The sequence below is a fragment of the Marmota marmota genome, unplaced genomic scaffold, assembly GCF_001458135.2.
Source record: "Marmota marmota marmota unplaced genomic scaffold, marMar, whole genome shotgun sequence".
NCBI lineage: Eukaryota > Metazoa > Chordata > Mammalia > Rodentia > Sciuridae > Marmota > Marmota marmota.
The window spans coordinates 134,258-150,822 of NW_026000068.1; the positions used below are offsets into that span (position 1 = coordinate 134,258).

General features: G+C 51.3%; 1 protein-coding gene across 1 annotated transcript; it reads left to right on the top strand.

The window, feature by feature from the left end:
* Positions 1 to 11,726: 11,726 nt before the first annotated feature.
* On the top strand, positions 11,727 to 15,563 carry Lrrc14b (leucine rich repeat containing 14B). The gene is made up of 2 exons (XM_015490417.2): positions 11,727 to 12,702; positions 14,120 to 15,563. The coding sequence occupies exons 1-2, from the start codon at positions 11,816 to 11,818 to the stop codon at positions 14,763 to 14,765; spliced, it is 1,533 nt and encodes a 510-aa protein (XP_015345903.1). The 5' UTR covers positions 11,727 to 11,815; the 3' UTR covers positions 14,766 to 15,563.
* Positions 15,564 to 16,565: the final 1,002 nt, after the last annotated feature.

The following is a 16,565-nucleotide window of genomic DNA, read 5'->3' on the forward strand; positions in this document are numbered from 1 at the left end:
AAAAAAAAAAAAAAAAAAAAAAATGGCCTTCAGTGGCAGAGCAGCAAGTGCTCTCTATTGAAAGCTGAGGTGGACCACAGCGCCCAGTCTGGTCTGCACCACCAGTGGGTATAATGCAGTCCTCAATGCAAAGGCCTCTGGGAGCTGCAGGCCTCTTAGCAGTGCAGTGTATTAGGCTGGTACAGCCCACACCACAGTGCTCCTTGACTGTGAAGAACTCTAGGTATTGTAGTCAGCTCTACTTAGGCAACCCTGCCCTCAGAAGCTTCTGGGAGCTGCAGACCATCGATCATTCTGGGCAGTATAGTTCATCCTACCCAAGTGGACCTCACTGTCATGGCTCCAGGCAGCTACTCGTCTCTTGTCTGCCTGGGTGTCCCTGAGGAGCCTGGGTAGTGCAGTCCAAAGTTCCACCCATGCAGCCCTCAACAGGAGCTGTCTGGGAGCTCTAGGCCCACAGGGTTTCTGGACACCACAGTCTGGCCTTCCAGGAGTTGCAGGTCAAGTACTCTAACCCTCAGCCTGCACAGCCCTCACCATGGAAGCTTCTGGGAATTGTAGTCTGCACACTTGCCTGGGTATTCCCCCCACCCCAATGATTCTGGGTCGTGTAGTTCAGTTCTCTGCCCCCACAGTCTTCACCACGGAGGATCCTGGGAGCTGCAGACCACACGCTTGCCCTGGGACCTTGAGGGTTCTAGGTAGTGTAGTCCACTGCTCTACCAATGCAGCCTCACAACAGAAACCTCTGGGAATTACAGGCTGCTCATTTTCCTAGGCATCCCCGGGGATTCTGGGCAGCATAGCCTGGCTTTCTGTCCTCTTTGCAGTTCTCACTGCAGAAGTCTCTCTCTGGGAGCTTCAGGTCTCCAAGTTATGATGGTCAGTCTCTCCATCTCCCCACACAGCCCTCACTGCAGAGGCCTCTTGGAACTACATCCCTGGAGGATTCTAGGTAGTGCAGTCCATCCTACCTGTACAACCTTCACCCCAGAGGCTAATGGGAGTGGCATGCCACATGCTTAACAGCCACACAGGAAGGCTCCGAGCAGTGTAGTCTGGCATTCTGCCACTCAACCTTCACTGTCAAGGCTCCTTGAAGCTTCAGGCCACGTGATTTTCCTGATAGCCTGAGAATTCTGAGTAGTGCAGCCCAGCAGCTGACTTTCCAGACTTCCCCAGAAAGGCCTCTGGAAACTGTGAGCCACACGTTTGCCAAGGAATCCCCAGGAATTCTGAGTAGTACAGTTTTTCTGCCTGTGCAGCCCTTACCACACAGGCTCTGGGGGCCCCAAGGATCCTGGGTAGTGCAGTCCAGCATTCTCCCCATGCACCCCTCCTTGGTGGGTCCATAGGAGCTGCAGGCTTCCCACACAACCAACACCACAGTGACCCCCAGGGGTTGCCAGATGACCCACCCCACTGTGAACCGACTCACCTAGCAAACCCAGCATCATCTAGTTTCTTATATAAAAATTTTTAAGTCATGTAGTGTGGAAAGAACTCTAATACAGCCACAGTATTATTATCATCACACTGAAAATAATCAAAACTAATTCCTAAACATCAAATGCCCAATCAATAAACAGACATCTCCAATTATTTCAAATAAATTTCACAGTTAGTATAAACAAATCAGGTTCAAAATAGGAGCCTCCTTTACATTTGAGTAACACATCTTAAGTCCTCCTCCCTTTTCTTTTTCTGTTACCTACTTACTGATCTTGCAGTGCCTGGGTTGAACAGGCCCTCACACAGGCTAGGCACCACTCCACTGCTGAGCTACAACCCACCTGTAAAGTTCTCCCTGTAACAGGCGGAATTATAATTATTTACACTTAGAGTAATTTTGAGGTTTGATACATCACCTTTTCAGTATTTTTCAAGTACTTTATCACTATAAGAAAAATAAACCATTAAAACACAAATAAAAGCAAGCCATGAAATGCACATTACCCCTTTCCCTTAGGTCCTCCACAATTAAGGATTTTCCCCAGAAATATAAAAAATAGAATCATAAAAAATAGTTCGGCATGCCATGATGGTGGTGAGCCATCAGAGCCTAATAAGGGACACTGTTGTAAAGTGAAACCCTACTAAACAGCACCTGAGAAGGTAAAGTACATGGCTTGGGGCTGTGGACAAGAGGCTCTTCCCTCACTCTTCCTCACCTTCTGATCACACAGACTTTAGTCAACCCAAAGCTGCAGTGGCATCTCCAAGGATAGGTGCCAAGGAGGAAACTCTGGTCTTCATGGTAGATATGGCCCCAGGTGTCCCCAAGTTGGTCCTACCAGAAGAAAGTCACTGTAGACGCAGAAACCCATAAAACAGAAGGTTGATGCGCCTTGGGAGTCCGAGAAAGTGGTTCTGAGCAGCCCCTGCTGACCACTCTTGGTAGTGCAGGACTCCCCATGATCAAGGTGGTAGTCCTGGTGGAGCTCTGAAATTCATCCTTCTGATTATTCCAGGCCATGATTTTGGAAATCAAACAAAAATAAATTCCACCATGCCATGTCATGTCTTGATAGGAGTGAATGGGATAATGAGAAGCAAAGTGCACAGCCAACTGACAAGTTCATTGATTTCCTATGTCAACAATAATACACAGCAAACAGTGGAGTTTGAAAAATGGAAAAAGAAATTTTTAAAAAGCATTAGTCATTTACAATAGCCTACCCGCCCCCCAAAATAGTTAAATCCTTAAATATAAGTCTTCTCCTCCTCTTTGTTTTTGGTAGTCGGAATTGAACCCAGTGGCACTCTATCCCCAACCTTTTTATTTTATGTTTTATTTTGAGTCATGGTCTTACTAAGTTGCCAAGGCTGGTCTCAAACTTGCAATCCTCCTGCCTCAGCCTCTCCAGTTGTTATGTCTATGAAAATAACATTGTTAACAAAAAATAAGACAAACAAAAAAAAATTTGTCTTGACTAGATAATATGGACCTAGAGACCCTGAAAAGAACCACACCACCCTGGCCTGCCCTGTGCTCCATAATTAAGAGAGTCACACCAGGCTGGCACCACCCTGAATACCTCTCACAGTCACTATTTACAAAGCTCCCCTTGAAATAAGACCCTGAAGCTAGAGAGGAAAAGGGAAAAGACAGGTGGGGCAAGGATCTCATAAAAACCAAAGGGAGATCAGCAGAGGAAAGAGGCCGGGTGGGGTAGGGGAGAGGGGAAGTGGTGGGAAGTGATGCTGGCCAATGGTACTGTTCTATGGTGTGGAGTATGAATGTGTAACAACAAATTCCATCATCATGTACAACTACCACACACCAACTTAAAAAATGTGGAAAGAGGAAAAAGAGATCAGAACCCTTCACTACTAGAATCAACCTTTTTTAAAAAAAAGTTACTTTAAATCTTCCTAAGACTTATTATCTAAAGGAAAACTATAATACTTCCCTATCAGGACAATCTCACTGTCTCCTAATCTATTCTAAGTGTCAAAATAAAAATCATTCCTTCCCCTACACACATACAAAAAGAGAAGCTACCGACTAGCACTCCCTAGTAACTGGTGGAAAAGGGAGTCTCCAGGGAATCCACCACAGGGCCCCAGGAGAGCAAGAGAGAGCTTTGGCAGCTGTCGGGGCAGTCAACTCAGGGCTGCTGGTGACAGTGTGGGTCAAGTCAGAACCTGCCTGTGGCCTGCATGTCTTCTCTACCCTCCTGCCACTCTGATGTGCCCCCTTCTCCCCCCTTTGTTCTGCAGCAGGCCTGAGCAGGGCGAGAGGAAGAAGTTTTAGCCCTGAGTTGAAGTTGAAGTCTTGTTGACTCTATGGGCCAAAGGTACTAATGGCTTTTTCAAAGAATCTTTTATTAACTGAAAGTGATAAGGAAAATCACGGGACTCACCCTAAATTTTACCTAGAGCAATTGAAGAGTTAGTCCCACAGAATAAATTCAGAGTGACACTGGAAATAGCTTACATTGTCTGGGAATTACATCCCACAAATCATGCTTGTCTCCATATTTATATACAGCTGTCTCACTAAACAGAAAAATCTAAGAAATGAATGAAGCTAGCTTCAGAGAAACATCCTAAATTTGAGGTGCTTCACATACTTTCAAAAAACAATAAGAGCCTGAGATCAAAGCACATCTTACTCTTGAGATAGCCTGGACTCTGTCTCTTTAAGCAAGTGCTCCTTGCTTCCTGGAGAAATCGCTGTTGTGCCTCTTTCTATCTTGTCCTGGAATTCTCTTCTGAGGTTGATGACAAGAGCCTGCCAGGGCTGAGGTGAGGTTCTCTTCTTCTTCTGAGGGACCTCCCCAGATCCGTATCTGGTGACAATTTGAGGTAGGCCAAGGGTCCAGCGTGGGAAGGACCTGAGGTGAGTCTCAGAGCCTGAGAGGACACACCCCCTGCAACAGTGCTAGAGGTGCTGGGTCAGGTCACCTCATCTTGGGGCCAGGGGAGGAGGGGGTCTTCACTCAGGGCTCAATTGAGGAGGACTCTCCCTCTAGCAGAGGACTTGAACATACGCTGGTTGTCACCATGACTCCGCGGCTATGGGGAACTGGAGCCAAGGCCCTTTGGTGGGTGCAAACTGTGGAACTCCAGCGCAGTCGGAAGGGGTGAGGCCTGCACCCCTTCCGACTGCGCTGGAGGACACTGGAAGCTCCTAGTGCGCAAAGCCGAGGGTTGGAAGCCAGGACTGTGGTTGGAAGCCAGAGTCTGAGTAACACTTGGCAATGGCACTGGGGAGGGAGGGCTTGGCTGCCCCAGGGCACGGAGGACCTGGGTGGGGTGGTGATCACACAGCTGCTGTTGTCGCGACCTACAGAGCCATGTATTTGAAGGTGTGGATTTTATTTTGTGTAAATTATGCCTCAATGAACCTGATGACATGAAAAACTCGTAAAACAAATAATTTACCTTCAGAGCAAAGTCTCTACATATGGGGGGAATGTATGATAAAATAGCACTGATCAATATTGGACAACTCCATCAACTCAGCAAAGGCAAAACCTAGAAGGTTACTGTTAGAAGGTTAGAAGGTTAATGTTTATTTTATTTATTTCAGAACACATCTTCCCCCACAATTTATAGCATTTTGATGTTGTGGATAAAGAGTCCGCGTTCAGGCCTGACAAGGATGTAACAATTCAGGTATGGTTTCAGACACTTGGCCTCAGACATGACTGAACTGGAGAAAAAAGCAGCCAGCATGGTGCCCTGCTGAGATGGCCACAGGGCAGCACTGGAACCTGCTTCTTCAGGAGCCCTGCCAAGCTTGCCCTCGAGACAGTGCTGCCCTCATTTGTGTGCTTTCCCCTCTCTCCTCCGCCTCTTTCTCCTGCACCTGCCAGCACCTTTTCTCACCCTGGTGTCGTCGGATCCTCTTGCAGAGTATGCTGCTCTAGCAGGGGAGCGGCTGGAGCTTCCCCGGCACGGGTGCGCTGGCCTCCACTGCACCTGGCACGAGTCCACAGTGATTCAGATCCTTGTTCAAGGCTGTTCTCCTCTGTGACGCCCAGATTCTGTCTTCTTTTCGCCAAATTGACTGTAATGTGAGTAGACACGGTCATCTTCACATTTCCCCTGATTGGGTTTGGGTGGAGTTGTTGAATGTGCGAATTCACATCAATCACCAAGTGCAGGACTCTCTGAGCCGGCTTTTGGAGATGCTCTATCTGCCTTGTCCTCTCTTCCCTTCTCAGGACTGAAGCTTCAAGACTGACATTGTCCCTGGTCCCCAGGAGCCCTCATTCTCTTCACATTTTTCCTCTGTACCCTTCAGATCAGATGGCTGTTTTATTTCTTCAACTGTGCTCACATATTAAGCCCATACAACAGCTTTTTAAAGATACTATATTTTGCAGCTACCAGATTTTCCGTGGTTCTGGAGTGCATCCCCATGTCTCCTGAGATGTCCTGTGCTGTCACAGGACGTGTCTTCAGTCAGGGCATGCTCCCCTGCCCTGGCTGAGTGCAGGCAGAACAGACTCTCTGACATCCTCATCTAGTAATGACAACATCCGGGTCCTTTCCCTTGACTGCAGGCCACTTTTCCTAACTCTTCATACATCAAGTGGGATGCACTTTGGAAGTGGAGAACGTTCTGCTGTGGGGTCGTGGATTTTGACCTGTAGGTGGGATCTTTTTCACTCTTTCACCCTTTCCTACCCAGGGTTTAGCAAGCTTGGTGTAGGGTCAGTGACCCAGGCACAGTTTACAAGACCTGGGCTTCAGCTTCTCGGCTCCCCCTGCTTGGGATCCACTTTCTCTTTCCAATGGCCAAGACCCTGTGTTCCATTCTTGGTCCTCCAGACCACAGAGATGTCTGAGATTCACCTGCTCTGGCATGAAGGGTCTGGACCTGCCACCTTCCCACTGACCTGGGTGGGGGTGGGGGTACAGCGGGCACCAAGACTCCAGGACTGGCATGCTGCCCCACTTGGCAGTGCTCCTGTTGGACTCAGGGAGAGGTCAAAGGTGCATTCCCCCCACCCCTGCAGGAAATCACTGAGCTACTCAGCCAGCAGGAGACAGTGATGAAGCATGTCCTGACAGCACACTGCTTGTGTCCCTCAGGTTGGAGGGCAGCACACCCTGGCCCAGGTGAAGACTTCCAGTGAGTACTTATGCCAGGCAGCACCTGAACCTGGCCAGCGAGGGACTATACAGCCAGGACTGTGGCACTCTGCTCCAGGGAGAGCCCCCTCTGCACTGGCTCACCCCTGTTCCTTTTGATAGGTTTGCCCAAGGACAGCTGGCAGTTTCTGGGGACCCTCGAGGGAAACAAGTTTGTCATCAAGTGGGATGTACTTTGGAAGTGCACTAGTCCTGCCTGATGCTTCCTGGAAGCTGCATTCACACTTCAGCTCCCAGGAGCCAGTCCAGTCAGCTGTCCCACCAAGGCTGACAGGGATGTCACCAACAGCATGTTCTCCCAGGGCCTGAGAGCTCATGTGACCACCTGATCAGCCCAGCCCTAAGAGCTGCCTTTTCTCTGGACTGTGCAACCAAGTGGAGATGGATCCATTTTATCTTTCAAGGCTGGTTCTCACCTTGAATGAGATCTGCAGCAGCTGGAGAGTCTTCGGGACCTGAGGATGCCAGAGGAGGGGCACCCCGGTCACATCCTCAGGGCAGGCAGGAGCAGGGGACCCTCCTCCCTTCATCGGTGTCCTGCGGATAAGGCCTAACTTCCATTTGCAATGTAGTCGAGCTGGGATCTAGGTGCCCAGCTGTTATGTAAGAAGAAGCCGTTATGAGAAGCATGCTGCGTGGCTCCAGAGCTCAGTTACTTCCACTTCACTTGTGAATGTGGAATTTTCTCCTGAGCAGGTGCTATGGTTGTTTGAAAGAGAACTAGGGAAGCTGGACAGCCCCTTGCAGCTATCCTCCTAGAAGACATGGGGCAGTGGGGTGGGGAGTAGCAGGCCTTGTGTGCCTCACCAGGGGTGAGGGCCCAGACCAACCCCGGCTGTATGAATGCACTATTATTGGACTCAGGGAGAGGTCACAGGTACATCCCTTTGACTACCAGTCCAAGGGCCCCGGCTGTATGAATGTACTATTCTTTGGCTACAGCAGAACTGGCACACAGGATGAGGGCTGGAGCACACACAGGGTGCAAAGAAACAGCCCGGGGCTTTGGAAGGCATTTGAGTGCTGCTGTTGGCCCAGTTGAATGGAGAGCTGACCTAGTGGCCTGTCTGTCTCAGTCCATCAGTCGATAAGAGGCCAGTGGGGTTGACCATGCCTTCCTGGAGACCTTGTTTCTTGGTGCTGCGGACACTCGTCAAGAGCCTTACCCTTCAGGTCTGAACAGGATGGCCAGCCAGCCAGGTTGGAGCCCCAGGCCCATGTGGAGAAGGCCCTCCATAGACCCTGAGGGTTTGATTTCTGTGCCAGAGGGACCAGCCTGGAGGACACATCTGTGAGCTCAGGTGTTAGGGTCTGTAAACAAGTCTGGGTGGCGCCTGGCAAAATGCCAGAGGGAGTGGTTTGTGAAGTCACGCCAGCGAGCCATTAAGTGTGGAGATTCCTGATTGGTTGACTGCTGTATCTAGTTTACACTAATTAAGATAAGCTGTGTGGAATGTATAAATACCGCTCCTGTCCTGCAATAAACGGCTCCCTCTCCTGCTGTATCAATGTACACAAGTTGTTCGTCACCTCCCAGCTAGTTTGCTGCAGCCGGACTGCGGCAGATGGTGGCCCGTTACGGGGAGCCCCAGGACACTCGGGGGTAAGTGACAAAAAAAAGCTGCCCGTCCCTAGATAGGGCGAGAGGAAAAATGGACATTTCGAGAAAATGGAGAGGATTGATACAGTATGTTTGTGTCTTGTTTTGTCTCAGTTTATTGTATTGTCTTTGTGATGAAAATATGGAAGGGATAAAAAGTAAATTGATAAGGGAAAGAGACACCCCAGTGGAACCAAGAGCAATTAGTGCATGTGCTGATAAAAGCCCAGGAACTCTAGTCAGAAAGAAAAAGAAAGTTCAGAGGAGGAAGGATTATCAGGAAAAAAGTTGCAGCAAAAGGCTATTACTGAATACTTTTCGTTACCGGAGGGTGCGAGGGTGCGAGGGTGCGTGAATCGCAGCTGCCACGTGCTCGAGCCGGTCATGGCGCGCAGCAAGGGCTTTCCAAGTGGCACAGCCGGGGAGCGCGATGCCACTGCGAGAGCCCAAATCCAAACCTGTGCCCAGAAGCAGTTTGAGTCCGGGACACTCCCCAGGGCCATCTGGGGCTGCCTGGGACGCTGCAGCTGGGCGGAAGAAGTCCCTGAAGTTTGATAATTTTCAATGCCAATAACTAAGCTACAATGGTTCTCCCACACCTGGAGGCTGATGAGTAATGAGCACTATTAAGGCTTATTTCAAATGTAAAAAACCTTGAGATAATGTACTAAATTGTTCAGAAGGTTGTTTTCTTCGTGGAATGCTACAGGATTCTCTTTAGCCATCCGGAGTTCCTGCCTTCATCCCAGTGCCAATGAAGATGAAGGTGGAAGAATTTCCAGTGTTGCTGAGAACCGGAGGAGACTTCGGATCAAGCTAGCTGCCTGAAGAACTTACCTGGACTGTGATTTAAGCTAGCTGCATGCAGAACTTACCTGGACTGTGATTAACCTGGACTGTGAGTTAATCTATTGAGACACTGCTTTACCTGGACTAAGACAACAAACTGTAATCTACAACAAATTGTAACTCGGTATCTTTGCAAACGGTGTCATTACTGGTATAATTTTTCCAAGGGCTTCTTGCATGGAGCCATCAATTGGCTTGGTATTGTGGCATTTTGTATCCTCCCCTTCTGCTTGTAGCAGATTATTTATGGTGTTTGTGTAAAAACCACTATGGTCGTTATTTAAATTAAACAAAAGGGGGAAATGTTAAGGTCTGTAAACAAGTCTGGGTGGCGCCTGGCAAAATGCCAGAGGGAGTGGTTTGTGAAGTCACGCCAGCGAGCCATTAAGTGTGGAGATTCCTGATTGGTTGACTGCTGTATCTAGTTTATGCTAATTAGATAAGCTGTGTGGAATGTATAAATACTGCTCCTGTCCTACAATAAACGGCTCCCACTCCTGCTGTATCAACGTACACAAGTTGCTCGTCACCCCCTGGCTAGTTTGCTGCAGCCGGACTGCGGCACTCAGGTATAAAATTTCACCTGCTGCCAGAGACCCCCAAACCACATCTGCAGCATAGCACCCTGCTACAAACTTGTGCAGCCACAGAGGGCCCAGGAAAGATACTGTCTCTGTCCTCACGGAGCTCTTGTGCCCCTCAGGGAAGAGGCTGAGTGGGACAGGGTGCATGCTCACTGCATGGTAGAGCTCCTCTTCAGAGCACACTCTTCTGCTTTACAACTAAGGCCGCTCTGCTTTGATCCTCACCTGAAGGTTTGAGACAGACATGTGGCCGGCTCCCCTCTCCGCTTCCTTCCTGATCATGTTCTTAGAGTCCTTCTGGTCTCACTTCCCAGGGAAAACAAGCTTTCCTGGGCACTGAGCAGTGCTTACCCCACCAGACAGTCCTGCCATGTGCTCAATCACCTCCAGATGACTCATGCCTGACAAAGAAGATGACCCCAAGGAGTCAGCATGTGCTCAGTAGAGAAGCAGTGTCCAAGTATTTTCCATCCTTGTTTGGTTAAATCACTGGATTTGGAAACAGTGATTATGAAGGGCTGACATTACTGCAAAATTCTTCAAATTTTTAAAGAATGTTTTATTAATCAAAAAAAAATACTTTCCACCTCTACCTGAGATAAACAAGTAGGGAATGAGCTTAAATCCACCTGCACCTGGAGACTCTGGAGGCTCAGTGCAAGCTCAAAGGCCAGAGCGCCTGAAGCTCTGAGTCCAGGGACAGGAGGAGAGGCTGCCCTGCTCCAGAGAGGGCAGATCCCCCTTTCCTGGGCCTTCATGCTTTGCTGGGGCCCAGCTGCCTGATGGTGCCCATTCACGGAGGGCCGCTCATCCCCACCCAGCCCTGACTTGCACACCAGTCTACTCTGGAAGCATCCTCAGACACAGCTAGAAGGGATGCTTTACCAACCCTCTGGAAAGTCCTTAATCCAGTCAAGTTGACACCTAAATTAACTTGTCCCTGTCCAAAAGGAAACACGCTAAAAGAACTGCTCCTGCCCCTCCCTCCCCCACCAAAACAAAAAAAGAGCAGAACATCAGTGAGTTGGAGGACAGTGACTAGTGAGCTGTAGTTAGAGTTCCCACAGCAGGGGCAAAGGAAATTTGAGGAAATAGCAGCTGAGTATCCTCCCAATTTGATGGACATGAACCACGCCAGCACTGAGTCCTCATCCTAAGCAAGCTGAGTGGAGCCAGCTATGAAGGGAAGCTCTTTACAGCTGTGAGCAGCATCTCAAATGCCCCCCAAGGCCAAGTGCTTAAGACTGGTCCCCAGCAGGGACACTACTGGGAGGTGGTGGAGCCTTCAGGAGGTGGGGCCTGGTGGCAGGAAGTAGATCTTCCGTCCACACTGGGTCTGGCTCTGGGTTCAGAGAAGGCAGGTTAGGAGAGCCTGTTCACAAGGAAAGCAGTGCTTCTGACCCCATCATGCTGTCCCCCGATGGTGCCGGCCTCGAGGACTGCACTAGCAGATGCCATAGTCTTCATTTATGAGTTTGTGCATTTTCAAGAAACACCCCCCCCTTGCCTTATGAGGTGTGGGCTGAGGCCAGGCACTGGTGAGGGGACAGAGCACCTTTCATGTACCCTGAGTTCACTCCATCTTCCTCTGTGATACTGCATGCAGCCAGCACTAAAGGATGCAGAGGTTGTTGGGTGGGGGTACTGGCCAGGTGGGCAGCTGTGGCCATTTCTAATGTGCTTCTCTTCCCAAGTGGTCATGATACTGCCGTTTACCGGTGACGAGTTCCGCTTCTTCACATGTTGAAGTATATCATTAGAGAAGCATGCCAAGGCAAGCGTATAAAGCAGGGTTTATTTAAAAAGGGGTAACAGAGACTTCTCCCAGGAGGGAAAAGGGGGTCATTGCTGGTATCCTGGTATCCCCAGAAGTGAAGGTGATTTGCCTTTTTATATGTCCTAGGCTTCCCGCATAGGGCACCTGGAGCCAAGCAGCTCTGATTTCACAATCTGGGTGCCACAAGGTGGACAGCCGCCTCTAATGGTCACACCAGACAGGCTCCCCAGGACCAAAATAGCAGTCAGATGACTGAAGGGCAAGCTCGCCACTTTCTGCCCAAAGCCAAGCACTCCCAGCAGCAGCAGCAGCAGCAGCTAAAAATAGGCATGAAGAGCACACACCTCGATCAGAACCAGAGAGAAGAATGCTGTCCTGCCTTGGTCTGAGGGCGCCATGAGGTCGCTCCGTTTCATTTCTGCTGAAGCCCTGGTGTCCTACCCCCTGCTGGCCCAGGGGAGCCTGGACAGTGTGGCCCATAACCTCTACCCACTTCTGTTCAAGGCCAGCTACCTGCTGGAGCAGGCAGAAGTGACCCGTGCTGTGCTGGGATGCTGGCCACTGGAGGAGTTCCGGCTGGCTGCATTGTTGGGTCCGAGCACTGACCACCCAGAGGACCTGCGTGACCGAGCCTGCAGGACCTGCCTGGAGGCCTGCGTGCGGGGCCTTGCCGACCACGTGCTGCAGGGTGGGAGCCGCTGGCTGCGGGTGGCAGACCTCACTGGCATTCGAGATGTGCAGGTGCAGCGGTGCCCCTGCAGGAGGGCACTGGGAAGGTGGGGACGCACCGAGCTGCTGGCCAGGACCTGCTGTGAGCTTCAGGCAGAGCCCTGCATGGGCAGGCGCTCCACTGAGGTCTTTGCTGACCTTTTTGTCACTGAAGGTAACTTTGAGGTGGTGGTGCAGGCCCTGCAGCCATCAGGCCCAGCCCCTCTGCAGGTGCGATGCCTGTCCTTCAGGGCGGACAGCCTAAGCCCTGGGCAGCTCCTGCATGTGCTGGGCCTGGCCAAGCCAGGTGCACTGCGCAAGCTGGAGGTGGTTCACAACGTGCGGCTGAATGCTGGGCACGTGCAGCAGCTGCTGGCCCAGGTGGGCTTCCCTCAGCTGGTCTCACTCACCCTGCCCACCAGGGCCTTCGACATACCCCCCACCTCCACGCCGCTTCCCGAGGGTGAGGACTCTCTCCTTTCCTCCATCGCCTGGGAGCTCAGCCAGATGAGCCGGCTCACAGAGCTAAGTGTGGCCTTCTCCACGCTGACCGGGAAGATCCAGACGTTGCTCAGGTGAGTAGAGGAGAGGCCAGGTGAGCACTCTGGGCCCTGGCAAGGAAGGCTGGAGAGGAGCTGAGGAACAGGGATGGGACCTGCTAACTTATAAGGCTACTGGTTCATCTCTTTGGGGTTGCTTTGGCCAAAGCTATAGGAGAGGGACAGGGTTGAGGTAACTATGAGTTAGAGCCACCAGAAAAGAACAGTGCTCTGGGGGGACCTGGGACTGCTTCCAGTTAGCAAGAGAGAACATACTAAGTAGCAAGTAAACAAAGCATAAGAACACCCCCACCTAACAACTTACCTGTTGTGGGACAAATTGCCCGAACCCACCGATGTCATACCAGATCAGGAGTGGGAGTGAGGCTGAGCTGGCCTGTCAGCCATTGGTGCTGCAGTCTCATCTGAAGGTCTGCGGGGGCAATGCTCCTCCTGGATGGCTCACAGGAGGACTGCATGTGCAGCCCTCAGGTAGAGGGGTCAGGGTGCCTCCTTCTGGGCAGCTCTGCTATAGACAGGGGTGCAGGAAAGCAGCCAGGGAGAGACACAGTTGGGGTGGCTTCATGTGCTGTCCCAGGGGCAGGCTCTTGGCAGCAGATCCACCAGGTGTGGGTGGGCAGTGAGAGGTAGCTGTGGCAGGAGGATAGGAAGGAACAAAGAGCAGGAATCGGGTACTGACAGGTCAGGGTCCCAAAAGGGTGAGTGGGCTGAGAATGTGTGTTCTCACAAGTCCCAGGTATGGACGCTGTTCCAGAGACGCCCCTGCAGCTGCTCCTTTGCTGCCACCTACTCCAACTAAATGGAAACTGGTGGCTTAGGAATGCAGAGGCCGTCAGGGTCTCTGGTTTCCCTTCCCAGTTCTAACACCATGTGGATCTGGTTCCTCAGTGAAAGGGTGCTTTCCTGCTTGCTTATTTTTGCTCTTTTGCTGCCCCTGCTGCCAGCTCTCTGAGCTGCCATTCCCGACAGGACTTCCCTCACAACATGAAAGGGATTGCTGCAGTGTCTGGGTATAGGTGTGGAAAAAGGCTCCCTGCGTAACTGTGTGTGCTAGGGATGAACCTAGGGCCTCCTGCATGCTGGGTTGGCACTTACCACTGAACCACACCCCAATCCTAAAGCCTATTCTTTGCCACAAAGCCAAACGGCAGCCATAGGCTAGGTGAGTGAGGGAGCGTGGCAGTGTTCCAGTAAACCTAAATCGCTGTGGACACAGACACTTGAACTTCACGTAATTTCCCTTATCACAAACTCTCTGAATTTTTTCAAGAATTTAATTAAAATCACCAGTTATTCTCAAATGGCAGATGGTATGAAATCAGGCAGCAGCTGGATTTATCCATGGGAGGCAATTTGTGATAGAGAAACAAGTGGATTGTCACCTACTCTTAAACCCTGCTGTTACCTGTGCTGCTTTCTGCCTGTCCCTCAGCCCCCTCGGAACCCCACTGCGAGCACTGGACCTGGCTAACTGTGCCCTGAACCACGCCGACATGGCTTTCTTGGCAGACTGTGCACACGCTGCCCACCTGGAAGTGCTGGACCTCAGTGGACACAACCTGTTGCACCTGTACCCCTCAACCTTCTTCAGACTGCTCCGCCGGGCCTCCCAGACACTGAGGGCGCTGACCCTGGAGGAATGCAGCATCGCAGACAGCCACGTGGGCATGCTGATCCTGGGCCTGAGCCCCTGCCGCCAGCTACAGGAGTTCCGGTTCCTAGGGAACCCGCTATCGGCTCGCGCCCTCCAGCGCCTCTTCACCGCGCTCTGCGAGCTGCCTGAGCTGCGGCGTATTGAGTTCCCAGTGCCCAAGGACTGCTACCCCGAAGGCACTGCCTACCCCCAGGACGAGCTGGCCGTGTCCAAATTCGACCAGCAGAAGTACAATGCGATTGCTGAGGAGCTGCATGCGGTGCTGCTGCGGGCCAACCGTGAGGACATCGAGGCCTCCACGCCTGTCTTCGGAAGTTTCGACCCAGACATCCAGGAAACAAGCAATGAGCTCGGCACCTTCTTGCTGCAAGCTTTCAAAACTGCTTTAGAAAACTTTTCCAGAGCACTGAAACAAGTGGAGTAGGCGCCCCACCAGGGCAAGGGCAGTCTTGCATTTCAGCCTGCAGGGTGCCCAGGGCCAGTCCTATTGCCAGAGGCTTGGGCTGCACATTCATCACCAGCATCACCACCAAAAGCAGTTCTTAGTGAAAATGGTAAACAAGCCTGCTAGGTGCCGTAGGAGAGGAAGCCCTGCCTTCAAGATGTGTCATGGGTGCTCCTGGGTCAGGCAGCAGACCCTATAGCAGGCACATGTGGTAGTGAGTGGAGGTGCAATGGGTGCCAGGGCAGGCTGCCATAGGAGCAGGGTCGACTGGACTCTGAGGCAGCAAGAAGAAGGAAACGAGGACTTGTCACAGAACATGTGTAAAGAAAGAAGCAGCCCATAAAACAGCTGAGGAAGAGACTGAAAAGCAAAGATAAACCAAATCTGCGTGCCCGGCAGGAGGCTCACACGGCATGCTAGATGTGTCTGTGGGGCTAGCATGTTGACAAGCCAGGCTTGTTTGCTCAAAACAGGGCCAGGAGCACCCAGCGGCTTCCGGCTGATACAGTAACTCTGTCCTTGCTTTGCTTTGTATCTGAGTGAGTGCTGGCCTCAGCAGTAGGTCAGGACACAGAGTGTGGCATTTATGGATGTCCTGTGGTTTCTCCAGCCCTAACTTTCCCTGAACAGCCAGGCCCCACGCCCACGGCCCTGGGCTCCTTGCCCCTAAGGGGCTGATTGTCACCAGAGGTGGAGTTGGTTTCCACTAAGCTTGGCTCTGTACCAAAGGTTGAGAATTAGAATGATAAGTGCTAATAAAATAAGTGTGGTTACCGAGCCATGGTCCTTATTTCACCGCAATTCAAGACTTTTAAAAGGATTTAAGAGTTTGGAAATAAGATATTTCCTTGAGGCACAGACAAGAGCTTGGACCCAGTACCACCTGAGCACCACTCCTGGCAGCACTTCCCCCAGGGGCATCTCCATCTCAGGTGCTCTGCAGCCTGGAGCTCCAGGTGTATCCCAGGCTGTTCTTTCTGGTGGGACCCAGCAGGAGAGCCTCGCAGGGTTGCCTGCTGAAGGCGTCCTTCCTCAGGGTCTCAGTGTGAGCTGACACCAAGTGTTCACCCCACCCTACTGTAATCGTTCTCTGCCTGCTTGGCTGTGCCTTACTGGCAAAGGTTCACGCTGGCAGTCTCTTTGCAATCAAGTTTCGGGCACATGGAGTCTGAATTACAGCAAGCTCTTAGAAAGAGTAGGCACCACGCAAAATTTTTAAATTACTTAAAAATTCAGACTCTAAAAAGCAGAGTAACTCATTATTTTGAGTGTCTGAATTTTCATGACTACAGACTCAGCCTCTAGTGGCACTGTAACCAATCATGTGCAATGGCTAGCTGGACCAGGAGAGCCCTGCATTTGTGTGGCTGTATGGCGAAGGGCCCAGGGTGTGGCCCATTACCTGGGGAGGGGCAGGCACACAGAAGTCTGCCTCTGCAGGTGAAGTTGCTGGCAGCAAACATTCAGGACAGCACCCCCTCTATGCTGGTCCAAATTCATTCCTAGGCAGCAGTCCAAATGCTCTGAACCTTACATACCTGTCCCCAAGTGTGAGACTCACCTGCTCCTCTGGACCAACTCCACCCCAGCCTGACAGTGCTCTCAGCACCCATGGACTTTGGTCACATCTTCCTCACACTGGGACTTTGCCTGTGGCCACCTGGGATCTACGGTCACATAGCTGGTATCTATCAGGGCCAGCAGCATCTACTGTTTGCAAGGTAAGTGTGTAAATTGGAGTCAGTGCATACACATGGCAGCTGTAGCTGGTGTAGCTCC

What these genes read in the sequence shown, in the direction of transcription:
- Lrrc14b (XM_015490417.2), top strand. Translation starts at nt 11,816, where the DNA reads ATGAGGTCGCTCCGTTTCATTTCTGCTGAAGCCCTGGTGTCCTACCCC. An exon ending in AAGATCCAGACGTTGCTCAG is followed by an intron (nt 12,703 to 14,119) that starts GTGAGTAGAGGA and finishes CCTGTCCCTCAG; the next exon opens with CCCCCTCGGAACCCCACTGC.